The sequence below is a fragment of the Clarias gariepinus genome, chromosome 1 (assembly GCF_024256425.1).
Source record: "Clarias gariepinus isolate MV-2021 ecotype Netherlands chromosome 1, CGAR_prim_01v2, whole genome shotgun sequence".
NCBI classification, from domain to species: Eukaryota; Metazoa; Chordata; class Actinopteri; order Siluriformes; family Clariidae; genus Clarias; species Clarias gariepinus.
This window is the reverse complement of record NC_071100.1, coordinates 45,387,890-45,413,993: the sequence shown is the minus strand read 5'-3', so window position 1 is coordinate 45,413,993 and position 26,104 is coordinate 45,387,890. Positions and strand designations below refer to the sequence as shown.

General features: G+C 38.8%; 1 protein-coding gene across 1 annotated transcript in view; it reads right to left on the bottom strand.

The window, feature by feature from the left end:
* Positions 1–1,023: 1,023 nt before the first annotated feature.
* rem2 (RAS (RAD and GEM)-like GTP binding 2) overlaps positions 1,024–26,104 on the bottom strand; it is a 43,690-nt gene continuing 18,609 nt past the window's right edge. The window contains exons 4-5 of the mRNA XM_053501089.1: positions 15,557–15,734; positions 1,024–2,070 (exon numbers count right to left, since the gene is read on the bottom strand). Coding sequence (XP_053357064.1) covers positions 1,754–2,070; positions 15,557–15,734 — 495 coding nt within the window. The 3' untranslated portion in view covers positions 1,024–1,753. The remainder of the gene's footprint in view (positions 2,071–15,556; positions 15,735–26,104) is intronic.

Below are 26,104 nucleotides of genomic sequence, written 5' to 3'. Positions count from 1 at the left end.
TGTGATCAGATCATTAAATCAGGATTAACGCAACCAACTACACCGACTCTGGCAACTACTGTACATGGCCATTGACTTTTATTTCATGTACTAGGGTGGATTCCCATTTCAATTTATGTGCATACATTCAAGTTTGTTTGTTTTTTTAAGACAAATGATTGTTGTTAAGGTGGGCGTTTAGACGCTATTAAAATAACACAATGGCGCGTCTACGTGCTTTGTTGGAGGCATGAACTACATACAGGTCATCCAAAAGTCAACTTAAGCATGTCTGTAAACTGACTCTGAATATGGGAAACATTTTAAATGAAGTCAATGATTCTGACTATGATAGCTTGTATCACTATTTAGCAAGTTAATATGACTTTGTGTGCATTGTTAAGCATTTCATTTCTCTTGCTGCCAATTTTTGATATCTTTAACAGGCCAGATGTGATCGATCAAGTGACGTGTTACACCAGTATTGAAACACAAGGTTAGACTGTGGATTAAGACATTGGACTTCCTTAGTATTGCTTTCCTTTCTGTACATACAGCCAAAAAAGATTATCCATGTTTATTAATATTTGTTGTTATATGAGCTTGTTCCTCTTGAAGCATGGCTATGATTCCATGTCTGTGTGAAATGTGGTTTAAGTGCAAGCGATCGTCCAGGCATGCGCTAAGTCGCAGTCTAAGAGGTAAAGCGAGTGTGTGTGTGAGAAAGAGAGCGAGTAAAAAAAAAAAAAGGTTTCTCACAGAGATTTGTCTAACTGCTTGTGCTGTTCATTTTATTTTAGTGCAAATAAGTCAGTGTTTAAATTCAACCTGTCGAACTAAAGGACTGAAGTGAAATTATTGTGAAAGCAGTATTTCCACAACCTCATGTGGCAAATCATATTGCTCTTATTATTCAGCTATTTAAGAAAATGTAAAAGAATTAAATAAATTGTGTCTGTGTACAGAATGAGTGAGATGTTTTTTTAGGAATAAAGTTATTTATGCAGAGAGTAGCATTCTGAGTATTAAAGGGCTTATAATTCCCACAATTTTACTTTTCTTTTTTTTTTTTTTAAAGTTAAATATAATTGAAAAAAGATTGTGGCGTGTTTATTTATAATGCCCAACATTCTTAAGGGCAGAAAAAAAAAAATCATAATTTTAAGACTGATATTGAGTCTCTCTTTATATTGGGGGATAAACTACTATATGAACATCTACACGTCCATGCACTAATTATAATACTGTCCTACACTTTGAGCTTAATTTCAGCATAAAGCTTCTCAAAGAGCTACACTACATCTGCTTGTGTAAGTGCATGATAAGTATTTTTTTCTTCCCTTCTTCATCTTCATATTTATTTATGAAACAAAACCAATAATAATGTTCTCAGTAATCCTCGCCTATTTAACTCCGATGCCTGTCATGTGGCAGCATGGGAAAACCCTCAACATGGTGAAATATCCTGAATCGTTTTATTTACATGGGTCTCAAGCGAGGACGGAAAGGTGAAATTAGAAAAGGAAGAGAAAAGAGAATCACATTTAAAGCTTTCGTTGTAATTCCACTGAGTATATAAGCGCTCTTTTCTCTTCCGGCGATGACAGCAGGTAAGGCAAAGCTTCTTTTGGTTTCTCGGAATTCAGCCACAGCGACTGCCAAAGGGTTTTCCCAGACTGCCCCATGCATGAACCCAAAACAAACATTATTACAGCTTTTCCTGGATTTAACCTGACAAAACTGATGTCTCGCTTGAGTTACTAATCTTTCCCTTCTACATCAGGGCACTGAGGTCGTGACAGGAGCGGGATTTCTGCCGCAGCATCCGGCAGCCTCTGTGTCGCTCTTGCTCACGGATTCGCTCACGGCCATGGTGTGAGCGCGGCACGAGGCCTGACAGGAAGCGCCTGGCCCTGCTGGTGAGGCTTTCCCGACGGCCCCCTCCAGGTGATCCCTCGGTCCAGCCAGACCCCAAGCTGTGACCCCGAGCGGCCCTTACAGCCGTCTCCAGGAGCTCGTTAGTGCCGTGATCCAGCGAGACTGACAGCTCCAGGTAGACACAGTCGAACATCATAGCGTTGGAGTGAGCTTCTGAAAATGAACACAAGAACTCTGTAAATCTCGAGCTTCATTTATAAACAAAAATTTTTTATTATTAAAAAACATTCTAAATATCGTCATCTCATTGTCTATATCGCTTTGTCCTGTGCACAGGATCGTGAAGGACCTGAAGCCTATCCCAGAAGACTTAGGGCATAAGGTAAGTTATACCCTGGACAAGGTGCCAATGCATCTCATTACACACACATACTTACACACTCATTTACACACTACAGGCATTTTAGGAACACTAATTAGACTAATCGGCATGTCTTTGGACTGTCGGAGGAAACCGGAGTACCTAGAGGAAACTCCACGGATGAAGAGGCGGCAATTCACTCTGGCCGGGAATCAAACCTGGACCCTGAAGGTGCAAGGCGACAGTGCTAACCACTAAGCTTTTGTGCCGCCAAATCTAAATATTACTTTAGATATTTAGAAACTACTTGGATCTCGGACTACAAGCTTGGATTTGATGATCCTCTCCTCGACATGTTTGCAGGATCCCTCAAACTCATCTGATATTTTGATACATCCTATTACTGTAGCACTCTTTTCAAGTGAACGACAAGAATTATACAAAATACAGCCACTGGGCACTTGATTGGAAACAAATTCCATATTCTTGCAGTTGTCCGATCATGTTGCAGCTGGCAATGCAGATACTGAACAAGAGCTTTAGGTAAACGTTCACATGGAACATCAGCATGAGGGAAAATGTGATCTGGTTTATATATTTCACAAATGCTATTTTCTCCTAAAATCTCCTAAGCAGTTTCAAATTTTCACAGGAGGGTGCACAAAACAACCGGAGAGTGTTGGTTCCATGGCCAGAGATTTTAGAGAACCTGTTTATAGAAGTTAGATGACAATGGGAAATCTCGAGTCAGGCAACAGTATTCCAGTATCTTAAATAACTTTTTTTGCAAATGTGTTGAACAGAAAAGCATATTAGAATGGCCAGCATATCAAATCTGTAGGTGAATTAGCTTAAACAGTGAATACGATCACATTGGCTTCCACATCTGTCAGACAACCAAGGACTCTGAAGATAACACTGGGACAGGTTTATGGATACATATTGGAAAACTGTCTCCTACTTTGATGGAGCTGATTTCATGCAGGAAGCGTCAGAATTTAGCATCTGCCAACAGTTCTGTCAACAGTTCAAGTTGGTGGAGGTGGTATAAAGGTGTGTGGAATGTTTTCTTGGCACCCCCTTGATCTATTAATACCAAGGAAGCACCATTTGAATGCCATAGCACTCTATCTGAGTGCCTTTCTTTATTGCATGATAATAAACCATGTTAAAGCATCAAGATATCAGACTGGTTCGCAAACACGATAGTGCCTCCCTAAGTCACCAGATGAGACTCCATTGGATCCCCTTTGGAGATGGGGCATAACCACATACTAGATATTTGATATATAGGGGATGCTTCCAACATCTTGCGGACTCCAAGCCAGGAGTCTTTGGTGCAAATGCTCTGTACCGACCACTGTTCTTAGACAGCTATCTTCCCAATACCATACCTTAATTTTTTTCTTATTTAATTAAAATAAGGTGGTTTGGATAAAGAACAAAAGTTGTTGATTTAACGAAGTTAAGGTTAACACCCCCTTGATTTAAGGCTTATTCTTTTTCCATCCCCGGTCCTCAGAATCTCACCAGACAGGCACCAATTTTCATGTAAATTTCATTTGTATAGTGCTTTTAATAATTACAGATTGCCATGAAACACGAAGCATCGCAGAAATCTGGATGTAGATTTTAGACCCTCTAATGAGCAAGCCAGAAGTGACGACTCGAAATGGAAGATATCTTTCTTTAGAGTGGAAAACTTTGAGAGCAAACAGTACTAGAGTAAGAATAATGAAGTTTTTTCCACTATATGTTCAGGGGTATACCCTGAGAAAATACGTTGTTATGAAAAACGAACTCAGCGAGAGCATCAATTTCTGCAGGGAATAACACTGTAAATAGCAATGTATTGTCGATAATCTGTCTGAAACCGATTTCTTTTGAGACTACAAATCCGAGCTATTGCAAGTTAATATGAAGGCTGTCCATCCATGCAGTTTTCCAACTTTTAATACGCCTACTATATTAGAAAACTGTAGAACTCCCAGAACAGGTTTTGAAAAGTTTAACGTTTTTTTTGTAAGTAGTGCTTCTAAGAAGCATTCTGAGAAACTCGTGTCGAAATTAAACGCCTGCACGGTTGCTGTTTAATCTGAGGATGATTTTAGAGAATTTCATTATCTAATCATTAACTTGACAGTTTAATACAGGGCCTTTTCATTTTATGCAAAGCTCGATTAAAGCGTGACCTCATTTCAACACTGATTTTATAAAAAATGGCTGCGCTGATTGGACTTGAAAAGAAAAAAAAATAGGGTTTATGTAATTTGCTTCATTTTCTACTTTCATTCATCGCTTGAAACACCTGCTGAATTTTCGTTAATTTATCTTCATTAATCGCTTTGTTATCGCGGTACATCAGGCTGAATATTCGTTAATTTATCTTCATTAATCGCTTTGTTATTGTGATACATCAGGGTCTGTACCGGACTAAAAGTAGCACTGAGCTGTAACCTCATCTAACTCAAAAAAAGAGGAAGAAAAAATATTATACCACAGTGCTGCAGAATTCTCAAATCTAATTGGTCAGGTTGTCAAGTGATGTAACATGATTAATATTAATGTGATCATTTTACTGTTTCTAATAACCATCATGATGCATGGAACATGGAAACTCCATGCAAACAGCCTGGCCATCAATCGAACCCGGACCATGGAGGTGCAAGACGACAGTGCTAACCACTACACCACCGTGCCGTCATTCTGAGTCAATGATTAATAAATGATCTATGGTATGTGGAAAAATTAAAAAGACATTTTTTATTTTAATAAATGAACCTTGTAATCTCTAATAATCGCTATTGTACCGTATAAGCAAAATAATACCTGGCAGAATGTTGTTATACCACAATAATTTACTTCCTCATCATGCCACATCTCACCACCCTAACAACCACCCACCCTGACCCCCTGGTGTGCATTAATTTTACATAACAACAATGACTGTTGTGTAATTTTAAATAATTACATTCATGGGATTTGACATTGGCTATGGTTCTGATCAATAATCCAGAATCTTAATAATTAGAGCCTGTTTAGGAAGATGTAGTTCTTTAAACATTATTTGAAGCCTGACAGAGACCCAGCTGTTTACACATTTAGTGGAAGTTCATTCCACCCCCTAGATCTTTTGAAGTACAGTGGAACCTCAGATTACGAGTAACCCCGTTTTCTGCAAGCGTTCCACAAGACAAGCAAAAATATTTTAAAAAATGGGCGAGTCTTGATATACGAGTACCAAGTATCATCAAGTATCATGTAAAACACATTTGCTTCTTGTTTTGACACCGAGCGTCACGTAATCACAATTGTGCCAATCGTTCTTCTTGCTCACGTGCATGCTGCGGAATTGTGGGTAATCGAGAGGTAAACATCCGTGCGAGTGTATACTGTTTGTGACCGCATAAAGCATTTTTTATATTGTTTTAAAGTTTTATTTATTTACTTTTTTTATTTTCTTCACTATGCTTTAGTACTACTGCTGAGTAGTGGCAGCTCAGAGGGCTATGGCACTGAGTTAATGATGGGAAGGTCAGTGGTTCCATCAGGTTGCCATTGTTGGGCCCTTGAGCAAGGCCCTTAACCCTGTCTGCTCCAGGGGTGCTGTATTATTATAGGGGTGCTCACCCTGCGCTCTTACCCCAGTTACACTGGGATATGCAAAGAAAGAATTTCACTGTGCAGTAATGTATAAGTGACAAATACAGGCTTAACGTAACTTTCGCTAGGAAAAAGTTGCAAAAGAAAGGCGGCAAGAAGAAGGAGATGATTACAGGTGAAAGTTAAGAAAGAAATCATCAAGAAGCGCGAATGAAGTTTGCGAGTGGCTGGCATTGCAAGGTTTAATAAAAAGTCCAAGTCAACGATATGCACAGTATTAAAGCAAAGAAAAACAAATTACAGGACTAGAAACAGCAAATGGAGTCATGCGAATATCAAAGCAGCGCCCACGTCTCCTGGAAGATGTAGAAACGTTGCTTCTCATGTGGATAAACAGGAAGCAACTTGCTGGTGATACTGTGACTGAGCAACTTATCTGTGAAAAGGCAAAGACCTTGTACGCCGACCTCGTAAGCAAACTGCCAGGTATGTCGACAGAAAATGAAGAAGGCTTTAGGGCGAGCAGGGGGCGGTTTGATAACTTTAAGACGAGAAGTGGCATCCACAGTGTTGTGAGGCACGGAGACGCTTGCGAGGTAAGACTAAGGAAGGTGAGGGGTTTGCTTTCAAGTTTTATAAGCTTCCGATGTTACCTGCCGCAGCAAGTTTTTAACTGTAATGAGACAGGGCTGTTTTGGAAAAAGTGTACCTTCATTACAGCAAAAGAAAATGCCTTGCCTGGTCGCAAGCCCATGAAAGACTACTGTTTTGTGCTAATGCAAGCAGGGAATTAAAAGTCATGGCCCTGCATGTGTATCATTTAAAAAAAAAATCTATGAGCCTTCAAGAAATGCAAGGTACAGAAGAGCCAGTTACTGTAAATGTTATATGGAGGTCCAACAGCATGGCTTGGGTCACTTAAATCCCTAACTTCAAGTGACATTATGGAGGTGTGTAAAATGTGGGAAGCTGCAAACGTGCAAAATTTTGTTGAAAAACACCACCCGAATAAGGCTGTAGCAGTGCAAGCTGTGAATCTGTTTAATGACAATGCAATGTCTTATTTCCGTGACATTCTCAAAAGTAGGCAAACACAGGTGTCATTAGATAGGTTCAGGTAAGAATTGCACTAAAAAACAAAAAAGATTCTAGTGAGCCAACAGACAGCAGTGATTAGTGAAAGTCTCTCTTAGACCAACCACAATTGTTTTTGAAAAGACAAGTTCCTTTTTACTTTAAAATGCTGGTTACTTTGATTTATTTTCACTTTAAAAGTGCAAGTTACTTTGTTTAATTTTAATTTTATATTTTTGTGCATATTGAATCATTTTATAATAATATTTTTGGGTTGTGGAATAAATCATCTGAGTTTGTATTATTTCTTATGGGAAATTCGCTTTGATATACATTCCTCTGGAAATACATGCTTCTGGAATGAATTATACTCGTAAACCAAGGTTTGACTGTGTAACAGTGCTAAAATTCCTCAAAGCAGTCCGTTCCTTTAAAATGTGCCCTTCCTGTTCCCTGTTCCCAGTCTACTTCACAGGGAACTATACACAATACCATATGCAGTGAAATGCTTAGATGACTGTTTGGGACCTAATAGGAAAAAAGAGAGGCAAATGGCAATAGAAAATATGCAGTATGTACTGTAGTACAATATGTAGTAATTCTGTTACAATAAAATAAAGTATAAAATAGAAATATTTACAAATGTAAAAAGTATAAACTGTGTATATAAACTGTATAAAGTACATGTAATGTGCAATGTGCAAACAGCAGCAGAATGGGTGGTCATGAAGTGTGAAATGAGATCACGAGAAGCAGTGGTATTGTCCACCCTTAAAGTGCATAGTTAGTCCTGATGTATCAAGATGGAATTAATTGCCTTAACTTCCTAATGATTCAAATTAGTTAAAAGTGCTGCCGCAATGTATTGCAGCAATCAATTGCTCTTTCCAGATGTTCCCAGAATTTTAATAAAAAAAAAAAATTTGGTTGAAAAATAACAAGCCATTTTTAATATATTAGCCAATTTTATATATTCTCAAACATGATTTAGTAAGGTCAATATTTTTGCATTGAATTTTAAATACTCAAATTAAATTTTCATTTAAATTATACAAACAATAAATTGCAGTGCCAAAATTTTCAGGCTATGCAAATGCTGTGGGATTTTTTCTTCCTTATGCCTTCCTTATACCATCTCTGTTTGTGAGAGATGGTAGGTCTAGTCTAGCACTAGCAGCTAGAGAATCGAATGTAGTGTGATGCATTGCGGGGTATGATAAATGCTTTAAGGTAACAGGGTGCTGACCCACTTAAGACTCTGCAGCTAAAGGAAGCCAGTGGAGGGAGTATAAAGGTGGGTTTAAAGAATTTAAAAAGATTGAAAACAAGTCATGCATCTGCACTCTGAATTTGTGTAAAAAGAGATGGATAAATCCTTCTGATGTTGTACAAGTGGAACAGCACAAGCGTGTTTGAGTAGCAGTGAAGGAGAGAAGGAAGATCGATTATCTGTGATTACCCCCAAGGTTGCATGCAACGCCCGAAGGTAAGATCACAGAGGTGTTCAGGGACATGCCTGCAATAAATAGCAGTTCATTTCTACTGGAATTCAATTTCAGCTGAAGAGCTGGCATCCAAGATGAGATGTCTGCCAGACATGTGAAGGTCTGAGTGGAAACATGAGTGTCCAAGGGAGGGAAGGAGATGATGAGTCAAGTGTCATTCACATAAGAACCCATGAGAAAAAAATACTTCTTTTTAGGAGTTTGAGAATTGTGTGTACCCAATGGACTGTGTGTGGACCAGATGCGCATCCTCTCCACCTTAGTGCTTATGACCGATTTTCCAGGTAGGGAGGAAACTGTTGCCAGACTGTGGCTCGTATTCCAGTACTCATGAGGATGAACAAAACCATCTTGTGATGGACTGTATCAGTAAAAGACCTTGGTATGATAGAATTCACTTTCATTAAAGCTCATGTAGATGATATTACAGTTTAGAACAGCGTACTATGTTGCGAAGAGTAAACTACCCATTGGTGTGACTTCAGTGGAAATTTCAGAACCTGCCACAGACTTATTCATGTTCTACAGTTCTTACAAGTTCATAGAAATTTCTGTTCAATTAGAACCAAATATTTGAGTTGATGATTTAAATTTTTATAAAGTTGTTGTAATTTGTGTTTTAACAATTTTTTGATTGATTTTTTGTTTCGTTTACAATATTATACCTTAAAAATAATCTCTTTTTTATTCGGGCTACTCAAATTTATTTTGGGCTACCAAAAACTGAAGAGTGTCTGCCCAAAGGGCTACCTGGGATTTTGAAATTTTGCAAGCCCTGAAGAGTCTTCACTAGAACCAGAAGATACACACTGCATTGCACCCACCACATCTAATTCGATCAAAGGATGCAGGCTGCTTGTCAGTACCACGTATTATGAAAATTACAGCAGGTGAACCCAAAGTTATGGGATAGCCTTCCAATTAATATTCAAAACTCAGACACTTAGTGTTATTTATTTAGCCATGCATTTTTGTGAATAGAGTTACCTTAGTTTAAAAGGGCAGATCTGGGAGACTCATGGACGTAGAGTATTATGGTGAACTGGTATGTTTAGATGCTGTCTTCACCACTCTCATTAATCACCCAGGTTTGTTGATAGTAAAGTGTAAATGTTTTACATACCAGGGAGCCCTCATGTCTGTGTTTCCTTCTGGCTCTCCTTTAAGTTATGTCCTAGTCCTGCCGGAGTCCTTGCTTGCACCCTGCACTAAATATACATTTACCTTATACATGTGACTATAATTATACCGAACTGTTATCTGTTTCAGGCAGCATGGTGGTATAGTGGTTAGCACTGTCGCCTTGCACCTCCAGGTTTCGCGTTTGAATCCTGGCCAGGCTTGTTTCCTGTCTCTGTTTGCATGTTCTTCCCATGCTTGGTGGGCTTCCTCCCAAAGACCTGCAGATTTAGCTACTTGGTGTTTTCAAATTGCGCATAGTGTGTATATGTGTGTGTGCCCTGCGATGTATTGGCACCCTGTCCAGGGTGTACCCCGGCTTGTGCCCTAAGTCTCCTGGGATAGGCTCCAGCCCCAATGTGGTAGCATCCCAAGTTACTGGGGACATTTCCACTTTACCATAAAGATGGTCCTGGCCTTGGCTGTTCACGTTGGACTTTGACTGCAGTCGCTCAATAGTTTTAGCCTCCTAACACACAGTATGGCTGTAGATTAAGCCCTGCTGTCCGTTACCACCCAAATGAGGATGGGTTCCCTGTTGTGACTGGTTCCTCTCAAGGTTTGCCATCTCAGGGAGTTTTTCTTTGCCACTGTTGCCCTCAGCTTGCTCATTAGAGACGATCTGACCATTTGGATCCATAAATATTTTCTCACCCATTCTATACTCATTTCCATAATTTTTATTTCGTAAAGCTGCTTTGCGACAATGACCATTGTTTAAAGCGCTACACAAATAAAACTAAAATTGACTGTAACAGAGACAGCTGAAAGGTCAAGGAGGATGATGAATGCCGTATGTAGATCTTAAAGACAGTTAAAAGGGCAGTCTTTTGGAAATTTGCTGCTTAGGAGCCAAACTGAGAAGCCCACCACTGAGCCACTAATGCCCTTAAAATGTTATTTATTTTTTCATTTTAATAAAAGCATATAATTTCGATTACAAGGTTGCACTTTGAAAATTGACCCTGTCTGGAAATGTCATATCATTAAAAATGAAATAAAAAGAATAAGTTTTTCTTCTTATGATCTACATGAAAATCCTGTTGAACAAGTGGGCATATATTTCACAGGTAATGTCTTCAGGTAACAAGACTGAAAAAGTGAAATACAGCAGACATTTTTTTATGACCTGAGATAAAAAAAATATGTTTCAAACATGAGATTGAAGAGACACAGGGAGCGAGAATAAAATGGACAGACTGGAACGTTTTAAAATATCATCTCAGAGAGTGCGGTTATAAAATTGTCTACTTCTCATAAGCCAGCTGGAGCGACGTGGAGATTTATAGGGAGGTGGTAGTAGGGGGTTGATTTAGCTGAAACGAAGACACCATGTGTCACAGTGAGTAAAGATGAGCTCATATTGCTAAACGGTATCTTTCTTCAACATAGCGAAGGGGGAATGAATCTTTTGTGTGCATGTCATTTTCTCATTTACGACTGCATATCGCAGTCTGGAGCCAGATATACGGTCAAAGTTTGATTAAAGAAAAAGTCCGGAAGCGGGAAGATGGATTCTAAAAATATCCACGATATAGTATTAGTGAGGAGAGAACATGTTGAGCACAGCGATATGAAAATCCCGTTCCTCCCTGCATCATTAATCTCAGACTCCTTTGTTTCCTCTCTTGCTCTCTCAGTGGTGTGCTAACATATACACACTCATCGTCTATACCACTTTATCCTGTACTTAGGGTCACGGAAACCTGGAGCCTATCCCAGGAGGCTTAGGGCACGAGGCGGGGTATACCCTGGACAGGGTGCCAATCCATCACAGGGCAAACACACACACTACGGGCAATTTGGGAACGTCAGTTAGCCTAACCTACATGTCTTTGGACTGTGGGAGGAAACCGGAGTAAACCCACCAAGCACGGGGAGAACATGCACACAGAGACGGGAATCGAGCCTGGCCGGGAATCGAACCCGGACCTTGGAGGTGCAAGGCGACAGCGCTAACCACTACACCACCTTGCCTTGTGATTATGGGGGTAAAAAAGAACATCAAAATTGTGTTTCATTGTTACTGAAACTGCTGGCATTTTCCCAAGCACAGATTTCTTAACTAGTCTTAAGGAGTCTGCCCCCAAGAGTGTGTCTTGCTCTACACTATTCTCAACAAACTTAGTAATTTTTTATTATATAAATTATGTCATCTCCATAACTATTTATACATTGAGTAAGTTATTATTATTAGTTTAGCTGTCTACCAAATTATACTAAAACCCTGAAAAAGAACGCCTTTACAATAGTTGGCTAGATCAGATACACTCCTAAAGCCGAAGAAACATCTGTGCCAAAGTCGGCAATCAAGAGAAGAATTCACCAGAGTAAATACAGAGGCTGTACTACACAATGGAAAGTAATGGAACGACACAAAAGCAGGAAAACCTGAGATATAGAAATAAAAATTTCCTGTACAGTGCTGCAAAAACCTCGTATGGAGATCCCATCGACTTCATGACAACAAGCCCTGGATCACCAGTGATCTCAAGGAGCTGCTGAACAACGAAACATTCGCAGGTTTTTAAGGGAGAAGAAATCCAACAAGCTAAACCTGTTCTTCAACAGGTTCAGGACAGGACTCCCAGCCGCCTTGTCGTGTTCCTCTTCCCACCACAAAGACCCCAGACCTCCACTTCCTCCACAGTTTCTACAACTGCTTTCATTTCAGTTCAGTTTCCTTTCCAATGACTAATAATAATGACGCACTCTGTAGTGCTAAAAGAGAAGATCTGGAAGATGCAGACTGATCCCTAAACAAACTCAGACTAGAGTTCTAGTTTGTTAGGCTGGAGGGAGGTAAGTCCGAATGAGTGACAGTGGAACACCCCTGATACTTTTTCTCTTCTCACTATACACCTCATTCAGATGACTCAGCAGTGAACAGGAGCAGAAGCAGAGTGGCCTGGTGGACAGCTTTGAGTGGTGATGTTGGAAACTGCTCTTGAATGTGGCCAAGACCTGGCGTATGGTTAAGAGGATATGGAGTAGTTTAAACACGCTTTCCAGTCTGGCAGAGTAGGTGAAGGTGTTGAAGAGCTACAGATACCTCAGGGTCCACCTCGATATACAGAGGGAGGTGGAAAGCAGGCTCTACGTAAGCTCTAAATAAGCTCAGGTGCTTTAACGCCAAATACATTGGCATTGTTTCCACTTTGGAATTCGTCTTAACTACTGTGATGGTCTAAGTTTGTGTTATTTAAGTTTTTGTTTTTGTTAAACACTTTTTTGTTCTTTTTCATTAAAATTTTTGTACTTAGTGTTGTTTGTAAGGGGACTGAGAGTAACGTCATTTCAAAATCTCTATATGTATGTACTGTACACGCAGCAGAATCGACAATAAAGTCGTCTTTGACTTGACTTTAAGTATGATCAGAAAGGCTCGTTTGGTCCTTGGGACTGCATTTGACTATTCAGAGTTGGTTGTAGAGAGGAGGTTTCTACTTAAACTATTGGAAATCATAATGACATCAGATCACATGCTAATTTGATCTAGGTAGTGGTGGTACAAATGGTTAAAGCTGTGAGATACTGGGTTACTGGGTTACAGCTTCCTACTACAGTGTGATGTGCGAAAAAAAAAAATAAACTGGGCTGTAACGTGATAGAAAATGTAATCCTAAATTAATGAAATTTAAATTGTATAGCGCTTTTAACAACTGTCATAAAGCATTGAAAAACATTATAGACGTAAGTTTGAAAAAGTTGTGGAAACAAATAAATTATGTCCAGTATATAATTTATGTATTAAATATATATGTACATATATGTAATTTATATATGTATAAATAATATTTATAATTGATTGAACTTGGACTTGCTACATTTCCTTAACACATGTGTTGGAACACATCTAACCAACCACATTGAACATTTGTACATTGCAGAGGACTGAAGTTCACAAAACATTTGTCATTTATTCCCCTTAATGTTCAGTTTCTTAGGTCATGCCGAGTAATTTCTTAGGTGACTTCACTACTGCATTTAGTATATAAGTACAGCCTTTTTCTCTTTATAAATCCTGATTTTCTGTGTACAGTAAATGTTAGCCTTGTATAGTCCTTGCATAGCTATATTTGATACTATGAACTGCCTGCTATAAACATCAATTTTACCTTTGGGATTAATAAAGTTATTTATCTCTCTACCTACCTTTCTATTTATCTATCCATTCCTCCATCCATCCATCCATCCAATAAACAGATGAGACAAAGATTGACTGATCTTTGATTTATGAGACAAGATGATGATGGAGATGAGAAGGAGCTACTCATGATCCCGACCTCGTGTTATGGCACAGGAATGTTTTTCTGTTTAGCTCCTATTTTCCAGCCATGTCATTTTAATGAAGAACGTATCTGATGCAAACCTATCCATCCATTCTCCCTACAGAGTTTAGTTTCAATGCAGTAACGCCTAAAACACTGGTTTCTTCAATAGACCGGGGTAACAAGGTAACAAGGCTGGACAAGGTAAACTGAGTTCATGGTGTTAAAATAGGACAGTGGTTTTCTGCACTCAGTCCCAGAGGTATGTTAACCTTATTCAGCCAATTACCGAGCCCAGCCTGAATGGAATCAGGTGTGTTCAAACATAAAACTGTTCACGGCTCCCTTAGGACACTCCCGTGCACAATCAGTGGGCTGGAAAGCCAAAGCTAGCCGTAGATAATGTGGCATATTGCAAAAAAATCACATTAGCGTGCCAGATGAGGCTTTAAAAGGACTCCGGGCGGATGTTCATGGTGTTTGTGAGCAGTGGTGCAGAACTATTTAAAGAGAAAGAAAAAAAAAAAAACAGCCTAAAACTTGTGAATAATTTGTAATGGGTTTAATGTATTGTACTTTTATTATTCCTGTGATGTCACATAAAGACATTTACCCACTAAGCTTTATTTTAATATCTATGGAAAATTTGGTATCTATGAAAATATCTTAAATTTGAAGAGAGAAAAATTATATTTTACTTAATTAAATGTAAATGTAAACACAGAAACACTAAAGGTATACTTGTTCTTCCAGCACATCCCACGGACGCTTAATGGGATTGAGAGCTGGAGAATTTAGGGAATCGTTGTTGAACCAGTGTGTCAGGGCTCATTATTAGTGATCAGCAGAAATGTTTGGGTAGGTGGTGTGTGTCTAGGTAAAATCCATAGGAACGACAGGACCCAAGGTTTCCCACCAGAACGCTGCCCATAGTATCACACTACCTCGACTGGCTGGCCTTCTTAGTACCATAGTGCATCCTGGTGCCACGTCGTACGGAGGAAAGTGACGCACATGTACCCGACCATCAAAATGATGAAAAAGAAAACATTGGTATGAGAAGGTGAGAGAGCTGGACAGTCTAAAATACTAAAGCGCTGTGGCATTGGTTTACAGCCCACAGCACCGGTATAAGCAAATAGTCGGACTGCATTGTGGGTAATACAGAAAAAGTAAAACAGAATAAAGAAATTGACAAAAGAAAGGTGGTAAATTAAGTTGGTGGGAAAGTAATCTGTTCCTCTTTAACTTCACCCAGTCAGCTTAATTTGAATGCAAATTTTTAGCATGAACACAAGTCGTCACACACGATATTACTGCATAATAAGTACACACGGGACTCTCCTTTTAGCACTTCATTGTAGCTGTTAATGAACAAGCACTGAGAGTAACACGTTGAGCAACATACAGTATATCTGTGTTCTGGAAACTGCATGACAATAGCAAGACAGAATAAATAAGTGACAAAAGTAACACATTTTTGTGTTGCGCAGTAGACTGGCAAACTCTGTTTTTGAGATTTAATCCACTTTGAAGAAAAGTCCACCATGAAGGAATTGAAAGAAGCCATGAAAGAAGCTAAAATATACAGCCACCACTTACTGACAGCTTTGTTCTTCACTGTTATTACTAATTAATTAGATGGCCCACTGGAGATGTTCAATAATTAAAATGGCTGCAGGTCAGCCACCAGGCTTGGTCATTACCCTCTGTGCTGATCTCGCGCGAGCGCACCAGGTCACTCTTGTTGCCCACGAGGATGATGGGAGTGTTGGGTTGGCTCTCCCTCAGCAACAAGCGCAGCTGAGATGCACGGTGGAAACTGCGTCGGTCCGTCAATGAGAACACCAGTATGCACACCTCACACTGTAGCATGGAGAGCTCCTGTCAATCAAACATGAGCTAGGGTTAGGCAAGAATACAACAATTCTGAATAATTCCCACCCGGTTTATATAGTTCTGAAAGCTATGAATTGGAGTGAAAATATGTTTATTTTATGCACATGAGCACAAAGTAAAGCTCTTTAACGGTCAAGTATTAAACAAGATGATATAAGGTCCTCAAAATGTATTTGTTAATCTGCCCACTGAAATACATCTCAGATTCTGCATTCGACTGAGGCTTGCTTTATTTTCTTTGTTTCACTCCTTTACCAAACACGCCGTTTCAGTGTCTGCAGTTTTAAATGAATCGCCTCAAACCACCTTTTGTGAAAGTCAATTTTTTTCTAACTAATCAAAACACAGGGGCTGGAACCATCCATATCAAGCGTTTCCTACCTGTCTTCAAGCTTTTCCCAGTCACATTTTTCAGTCTAAGCAGAAAAATATATGCAAGAACATTAATTCACATTGATGTTTTAAAATTTACAGAAATAAAAGTTAAAAGGCAACTATAACATATGAGGCTAGTGCAGCTGTTAGTTGATACGTAGTAATTACTAGTAATAACGGTGCCTCCTCCACGAGACAGAGACCGTGCTTGTCTTTTTGTCCCTTCTAACTTGCCGTAGTTTTGCCTCTGGTTCTAGAAGTTTTATCAGTTCAGTTCAGGCCATGTCCACACGTAGCCAGGTATTTTTATAAACAAAGATTTTTCTTGTTTTTTTTTTAATAATTCTGTCCACATGCACTGCGTTTTTAAAATATCTTTGTCCACATGAAAATGCAAAACGCCCTGACAAGTGCTGTTAGGCGTCTCCTTAATCAACAGGTTCTGAGAGGTTATTTTGTGCAGTGGTGGACTTATGTACAGTAAACTAGTGACTGTGTTAACGTTGCGTGCTGGACGTTTGTTACTCACACATTATGTTAATGAACAAAGGTGCCTGAATGTACTACTAAGCTCACTGCTGCTACTTACTGTACAAAACTATGACGACACACAGACGACAAGACCCCGCAGACAGTGACTGCTGTTTCAGACGAGACCTGTCGGATTTCTACAAAGCGAAACAGGTAATGGCGTTTTGTCTAGGCTTCTGATTGGCAAGGAGGCAAGGATCTGAGAGACTTGCTTGCTGGGTATTTATTACAAAAGGGCACTTGTTAGCCAACTGTCAAGCCAGGATCTGCCTACTTCACTCTCTAGCGAGGACAGATTACTAACCCTTCTTAAGGGCTAATAGAAAGGGTACAGTGGGTTAGCCATTAGCACTTAGCACTACCTACAGTACCAGCTGAGCCTTCATTACATTAGCTCTTAAAAATGTGGCACAGAAAATGCCAGAGCTGGGCAATGAGCCTGGGAAGGGTATTTTCTTTTTAATATAAGATTTGTATTTGTGTGGGGCTTTTAACAGCGGCCATGGTTGCAAATCAGTTTTACAAAAGGGCTGTAAAAGGGCTGGTTTGTCCACTTTCATTGTTAGAGATTTAGGTACGAAACTGTTCATGGGAATTTCAGTCCTTAACTATTGAGTGACTGCAGTCACAAGTTATCCTCATGGTCAAGTGGAACTGTCCTCGGTCACCACTAATCTGATTAGCTTTTAATGCTTTCGTGTGTTTTAAAAATAGAGAAAACATAAATGGCATGTAACGTCTTTTTTGTGTGTACACGTATTCCAAGGACTAAATCCTGAATTAGATAAATGATTCTTTAATTGTGTGCTTGCAAGAATTCAGAGCACAGGTTTTTTTTTTTTCCCCAGTTTGATTAATTGTAATTTTAATTAATTGTAAAATAAGTTCCTCCGGGTACGCCAGCTTTCTCTCACACTCCAGTGACATGCAGATTAAGCTGATTGGCATTTCCAAATTGTCTGTTGTGCATGAATGAGTGTGTGAATATCACTCACAGTGAAATTATTGGGGTTTTGTTTCCCCACTTATCCCAGTTAGGAAGCTGGGGTTAGAGCCCAGGATCAGCGCAGTTACAGCGCCCCTGGGGCAGACAGGGTTAACGGCCTCGGTTAAGGACTTAATCTTGGCCGTGAAACCTCTGACCTTCCGATTAGTAATCTAAAGCCCTAACCGTTTAAGACACCACTGCACCATAGTAGGCTGAGTGCTACTGTCAGATATTATACCATGTTATAAATGTTATGAGATTCAAGTTTCAGCCACGCAGACATCTAGTTTAAATCCGAATACAGGTACGTATATCCAGATATCCAAACCCTTTAAACACAAAGCCAGTGTGCAGCAGCGATTCTGGCTGGACTGGATTTGTGTAAAGAGGATTAAATGTGCCGTGACATGTTCTTTTCAGTGTCCCAGCAGATAAGTGCTGAGCTCAGGTGTTGCTTTTCTCCCATCATCCCAGCCCTTACATCCCTCACTCCTTAACTTCGGCACGCTTAAAGCTGCCACTTTACTAGATGGAGCGAACCCGCCCCTCCTCTTCACGGCTGTCACTGTCCATCTACCGTCTCTTCCAAGGTGTGAACTAGAAATACTGACTGCTTGTTTATTGTTCCTCGTCTCTTTATAACCCTGGAGACAGACAGAAAGTGTGAGAGAGACAGAGTGATAGAGGTAAGGAGCGCCAGAGCAGGCTTGCTGTCACTTTCTGTCTGCCCCGTTCCGTCTCGGGTGAAGCCCGAATCGTCAAGAGCGGCGCCGGAGTGATTCGTGTTTTCTCTTCGGGGGAAGATTTACAGCCCGGGATCCGTTCGAGTGGGCGATAAAAGAGATAGAAGAGAGAGGGGAAAAACACACACAAACACACACACACAGCCAAGCCACCTGCTGCTATGATTTAAGCGAGGACGACTGTGGAAAAATCCTCCTCTTTTTAGAGATGGACTATAACGTTTGAAGTTCGTGAGGGCACACAGGAGGTTGATAGTGTGAGGAAAGACGGGCTCGTCTCTGGGGAAGGCCCTGACAAAACTAAAAGGGCTTTTCATCATGGGATGGATTTACACACTCACATAACCGCTAAAGGGCTCTGCGATGTTTACGGCTGCTCGTGCCATCTGTCAGTGTCCGCCTGCTCATGTACTCATTTACACACACACACACACACACACACACACAAGGACATAGTCATACTGTAGCTTTAACAGTCAGAAATACAGTCACAGCTTTGGAAAACAAATGCCTTTGTTTTGCTTTTTCAGACACACTGATTAAAATGACACAAATATCTAAACCTGAAAATCCGATCTATTAACGAGCATGCTGTTTCAAATTTAAGTTTTATTGGTATAGTGTTTCCTGTTTTGTTTTTTTTGTTGTTGTTTTTTGTAATAGACCCTGACACAAAGCAGCTTTACAGAAATCCGGATGTACTAGTAGATTTAGATTCCTAATAAGCAGGCCAGAGACGACCGTGCCGAGGAAAAAACATCCAGGAAGAACCCTTGAGAGAAACCAGACTCACTATCATGCATGAACTTACATTTAATAATACAAAAATACGATATTCATATATAATATAATCAGTTAATACCACGTTGGTGATATTGCAACTATCATTAAATGTTATGAAGCATATATTTATAAGCATTCCCTTAAAAGAAAAAGTACAATTATTTATTAATTAATTTATTTGTTTGTTTGTTTTTGCATATAATAAATGATTGGGATCATCAAACTCATTTTAATATTGCACAAAGGTAACCCGAGTACATACAAAATGCAGTTTTTAACTCATGATTTAATTTATTATGGGAAAAAAAAATATGTCCAAACCCTTTTGGTCCCATGTGAAAAAGTAATTGCACCCTTGCTAAATCATGAATGCACTGTGAGTAACCACACTTTTTGAAAAGCTGAGTTAAATTTCACTTAAAACAGCCAAGCCTGATAACTGCCAGGCCTGTTGAATCAATAAATCATTTTCTGATGTGAAGTGAAGCACGATAAAAGTAAAAAATTCGAAAAAAAACAACACGTCATGCCGCGATACTTTTTTCACAGCACTGTAAAGTCATTTCCTGAGATCTATCCTTGCCAAGTTGGCAAGCCGAGCCAATATCTCTGGGAATCCTGATGTGTCAAGAGAGCGAGTTCAGCGCTGCGAAAATATGCTAGAAATCAATCTTTTGTAAGCTACGTACTGTACATTTTCATTGTGTCTTATTTATGGCCAAAAAAAATACTAGGTGCTGACAATATAAGATGCACATGACTGGGATTAACATGGCAATACTGTGTATCTCCTCCGTCTTTTAAACGAGTGAGCTGATATATTTTTGAAAAAGATGAATGATACCGGCCTGTGTATGGAGTCTGTTTTATTGATTTATTTTCATTGTTTTGCTTTTTTTATGAGAGTTTCTTATGAGTGCTGAAAAAAAATAACAAAATTTTTTTTTTTTTTTTAAAGCACAGTTTTCTACCTCTGGCTTAATTCAGTTAAACACACCAAGGAATCACGAACACACACACACACACACACACACAATGATCTTCTCTTCTTAAAAGTAAAGCTAATGTGTTACATGGATGTTGTAGAAAATAGCTTCGACCTTTAACACACACTTCCCCTGTACTTATCATGCTCTCTCTCTTTCCAATCCGTGCACATGCACACACACCTCATTATCCAACACTCTCGTTAGCCAATGTCCAATTCCTGCAGCACAAGCATAAAACACACACACGCACACGCACACACACACACACCTCTGCAAATACATGACTCTTACCTTTTTGCCAAACAACGAAAGCTAGAGAACAGTTTTGCTCACAACATTGACATTTTAAGAGCACCTCCATTTTCTCACACTGACAAGGTGTTAAAATGTTAAAAACTCTACATCCCACTCTTGTTTCACAATCGAAAAAGCAGTAAACAGGAGTGTACACACATTTCCAGTGTAATCGTCTTCCCACTTTACGCGTTGCGTCATCCATACCAGTCTCAGTGTAAATTGTTGTTCGAGCCGTCACACCTAGGTACGTAGCATTTTAATTCAATTTTTGGGCATTGTGATTTTTTATTTTTCGATTCAACAGCACAAATGTTTTTTGTCTGATTTGTCACAGGTTTTTATAAATGAAAAACTCCTGAAAAGTAATATATGTACCAGATGCATATTAATTTTCGACCATTTCATTGTTGAAAGTTTCCCTAAATAATTTGGAAAAAGTGTGAATCGATTATGAACCAAAAACTGTCCCATTAGTTCAATCACCTGAATGCACTCAACTAACAAAAGATAGATTCAATTGCACAATCAACTTATTTTGCACAGATATTGTTTTTGCTTTAGATTCTGTTATTGTGGTACAATATAATCAGGGGTTGCGGTAACTTGTAATTTCTCATCATTTATGACATTTTGAAGATACAGCGTATGAAGACTACGCAGGCACAGACTGTTGCATCTACTGTACAAGCTAAGTACTGTAGTTTGTTGAAGATGTCTTTAACGAGTTAAAAGAACTAGCTAAATTTGAGAACTTTTAGCTAGCTTTTATACCTTAAACTACAATGCTTAAACTTGCAGCCGCTACTATAACACTACTGTTCATTCTTATTACCATTATTATTATTATTATTATTATTAGGACATAATGACACGGTTGTTGGGAGAAAACTTTGGGCGGATCAGTTGAGATAAAGGTACAGTAGACTATGATAAAGTATGGAACTTGTACAGGTTACTTTTGGTAAAAAATCTCTCATTTTAAAATGTGTAAAACAAAGAACTTTCTGGAGCAAATAGTGAAAGACTTTCTTTCGTCCGCTCCTGTCAAGGGGTCGCCACAGTGGGCCATCCGATTTAACTCAAAAGTATAACAAACCGCAGTGTAATGCTGTGTATCAACAAAGTCTGAGCAGCGAATTACATCATCATAATCACTCATGGCAATAAAACGCTGACCGAACCATGGTATATCAGATCTAATGTACTATATCAATTTTGCGTCTCATACAGTAGCTAATACAGATTCCCGAGATAGAAAGGAAAGATAAATATCATTTCACAAGCATTATGATGATTATACTGTACTCCAGCTGAACGCTTGCCTCTGATACAGTACATAAGGAAGTGCAGATTGATTTTTTTATAATAGCAGCTCTGACTGTAGCGGTTTATATTAATGTGCTTGAGTATATTCAATGCTTTATAAAAAAAATAATAATAAAAAAAAAAGAAAGAAAACACTCTGTGAGGAAATACATTACTTAACAATTAGGAAAGAAGTCTCTGGTGTCAGCACTTTGTAACAGCCTGTAAGTGAATTTAAGATGGAACTGGAGTGACAAAAGAATGCTTTCCAGAGCAGCGCGCACACACACACACACACACACACACACTTCTCATGCACCTGTCTTTTTAATGCACGTTTATTGTTTTGTCTGGACCAAGATTAGAACTGTAAACAAAGCAGAGATTTGTGGGAACTGTTTAATTCTTTCGTACAGTTATTTGGTAAAGCTGGTGTGGGCAAAAATAAAAGACTAAACAATGGATGCACAGATTAACTTCTCCGGATGTTTTAAAGGTTACTGCAGCAACACAGGAGCTGGTGAGGGAGTTGGAGGCATCAGATAATAAAACAGCTACATCGGTGGAGAAGAGAGCCGCATACTGCAATGGCCTGAAAGTCTGTCATGCATAAAAGAATAAAAGAAGACACAACCCCGAGACGGGCATGAAAAAGCCAGACAGAGCTGGTGACTTAATGTTCACTGACACATCTTCCTAATGAAGATGGCTAATAGTCTCATTGATCACTGATTAAAGACCTGTTCCATTTTTATGCCTGAAAGAAAATAAAACTTTTATACTATTCACATTATTATATGGTATATGATTTAGAAAAGAAGGGGGGAAGAGAGAATTCATGGATGTCCAGTTAGATAGATAAGAAAAGAAAAAAACAAAACAAATATAGTTATCATGCCGTGTGTTATTTACATTTCACCGGATTTAAATCTAATAGCTCCAGCTGTAGGCTTGATTTATCTGTAACACATTAACCTCAAATTATATCATAAACATCCTTAATTGTGCACTATTTTGGATCGGCTATTGTTTGGAAATGTGATTATAGGTCTAGCTGTATGATATAGACAGCAGAGTGTTTACTCATCATCCTGCTATACACGTCATCCATCGCTTTTTAATCATTCTTTTCATTGATTTCGCTCTTCTGATGGTTTTTAGCTTTCTCTTTCTGGACATTGTATTGTTGTATGATGTATAGTGATGGCACTATACAGGCACCCAAAATTTACAGCATGCTCAGTAAAACCTGTTAGAACTGTTATCTGTTTTACTTGTAGTTCTGTGCAAAAGTCTTGGGCATATACAAAAAGATGCTTTTAAAAACATTTCCGCATTAAAGAAACTTCTATAAAGAGCAACAAAGAGTAATAAAATAAACATAAATAATTTGGAGTGAAATCAGTCGTTTTAGTTTAGTTTTAGTTAGAATATGAGTTCTTCTGGTAACTTTGTCACACTCGCTCCTTTCTATTTTTATGCGAATCCCAGGAGGGTTTTTTTTTTTGTTACCATCTAAAAACTGGTGGATATATATATATATTAGTGTTGTCAAAATTAGTGCGTTAACGCATGCGATTAATTTGAAATATTTAACGCATTAAAAAAAATTAACGCAATTAACGCGGTTGCAGTTGTTTTTATTTCCTGTTGTGGCCGACGTGTGTTCAACGTGCAAAGAAGTATGGATAAGACCAAGAAAGGACTTTTAGACGGAAAGTTTCAGTATAAAACTCTGCCGGATGGTTCTGTGGATAAAACAAAAGTAATCTGTACATTTTGCAAAGCTGAATTTAAATACCAGAGAAGTAATTCGTCTTTGACATATCACTTAAAAGCAAAACACCCCACCGAAACAATCTCTACAGGGCCTCGCCAATGTAAATTGCATTGATTGTTTTGAAATTCAAATGACACAAATGGCACATACCTGTGTTTTTATTTCTGTAATAAATATGGCTTTCAAGCCAACAGTTAATTTGGAGAATATTGATGGTTTATTGCAGGTATGTTGTTTACATGAGAAAATCTGTGTTACAAGTTAAACAAAAATTCCAATAAACAATCATATTTGAATTTAAATAGTTTCATTGTCTTGAGTTTACATTAATTATTTACATTTACATATCCAAAAAGTTTCAGTCTTTGTGCATATCCATGCATATATGTATATATTTGTTTATTTTTAAGTTATATATGGAAATACTGAAAGATTATGTACATAACTATGCAGACATGATAAACATATAACAAAATTGGTACAAAATATAATAAAGTGCCTAAGACTTTTGCACAGTACTGTAAATATCAAACTAATGTACAAATCCTGTACCTGAGTTAGAGCAGAGATTCCAAAAGGCAAATATTACTCAAGCAAAAGTACAAGTCCCTCATGTACTTGTGTACCTGAGTAGAAGTGCAGAAGTTCTCACCTTCAGATTCACTTAAGTATCAAATGTACATGGCTTGTATTAGCCTTTTTCCATAGCAAAAAAATAAAAAATTCTCTCTCTCTGCTTCCCAATTGTGCTACACTGTTCAGTTCCAGCTCCGCTTATGATTCCAAACACCTGTTACGTTATTAGGCAAGTTATACAATTATAATATAACAAAATAGTCGGCAGGTGGCGAAATTCACACTTTAAATCATACACACCACCACAGTTATGTAACAGAAATGTAGTTAAGTAAAAGGACAGAATTTTCAAGCAGAGCAAAAGTATAAAGTATCCTCTAATAAAAGCAATGAAGTAAAGTACAAATACTGAAATATATATGCTTTTGAGGATCTTTTGGTCTACTTCGCTTTGTCAGGCAGGTCCTATTTAAGTGATTTCTTGACTGTGAACAGGTGTGGCAGTAATCAGGCCTGGGTGTGGCGAGGGAAATTCAACTGTGATAAACCAAAGTTAAGGTATGTTTTAACAGGAGGGGCAAACACTTTTTCACACAGGGCTATGTAGTTTTGGATTTAGTTTTCACCTAATAATAAATACCGTCATTTAAAAAATGCATGATGTGTTTTCTTGTGATAACTTTGACTAATATTTAAATTTGTTTGATGATTTGAAACATTAAAGTGTGACAAACCTGCAAAAATAAAAGAAATCAGCGAAGGGGGCAAACTCTTTTTCACACCATGGTACAGTGTATCAGGGGTCAGGGGTAACTCAGTGGTTAAGGCATTGGACTACGGTTCGGAAGGTCCCAGGTTCAAACCCCACAACCACCAAATTGCCACTGTTGGGCCCTTGAGCAAGGCCCTTAACCCTCAACTGCTCAGATGTGTAATGAGATTAAAAAAAATGTAAGTCGCTCTGGATAAGAGCGTCTGCTAAATGTAAATGTAAATGTGTATCAAACATAAGGGGTTTATCCTTAGCTCTATATCCGTCAATGGAATCCATCTTTTTGACGCTTTTCAGCTACAGACACTGAAACAGCTTGTTTGACAAAGGAATGCACCGGAGTGGGTTCAAGTGTAGACTCATTTTTTCGTATTAGTTATTAGTCAATTAATACAGTGATATCATTAAACTGTGATGTTTGCAGACAGGGTTATCACGCTGTGAAAAAATCAAACAACATCCCTTCTAATGAACCATTGCAACTTTCAGGACAGTTCTCGTGTAAGGTGCCGTATTTAGTTGAAGCTACAGTAGGTTTCAGGATTCAGGCAGCCACTGAATAATAGAGCAGAATCGTTAGCCCAGGTGAAGGTAGGACAGGTTTCCAATTTGTGCGCCAGACTAAAGAACAAATGCAAACCAGTACCGGTGGCTGACGCACACACAGCATGGGCTCTAACACGTGTAAGGTCTATTTTAGGAAACTGGATGACTTATTAAAAGCATTCTGCTGCTACGTGCCTACTACCTGCTGTCAAGTGCATTTCAAACCTCCAGGAGAATAAAGCAGTCTACAGCACGCAGTGTGTGTGTGTGTGTGTGTGTGTGTGTGTTTGTGGGGAGAGAAGCAAGTGCATCTATCATGCTGAGTATGCAAAAGAGCTAGGCATGAAAGTGCAGCGTATACATCTGCATATGCATGAGTGCTCGTGTATGAACCGTACTGTGACTGTGGGCTGACGTGTGCGTGCTTTCCTGAATAGGATTCTAGTACAGGATAGTAGTATAGGATTCTAGCGGGTAGGTGTCTAGTATGCAAACATTTCACTTCAAGTCATATTTTCTCATTATGAGTTTTCCTTGCTTTCTTTATCTTTTCAGGTTTTTTTTAAAGCCATAATTTATGTTATTAACCTAATTGGACAGCAGAATTGTCTTTTGTTAATAATTTGCTGCCTCCAATCAGTTTGCATTCCAAGTCTTTGGAAACCAAATT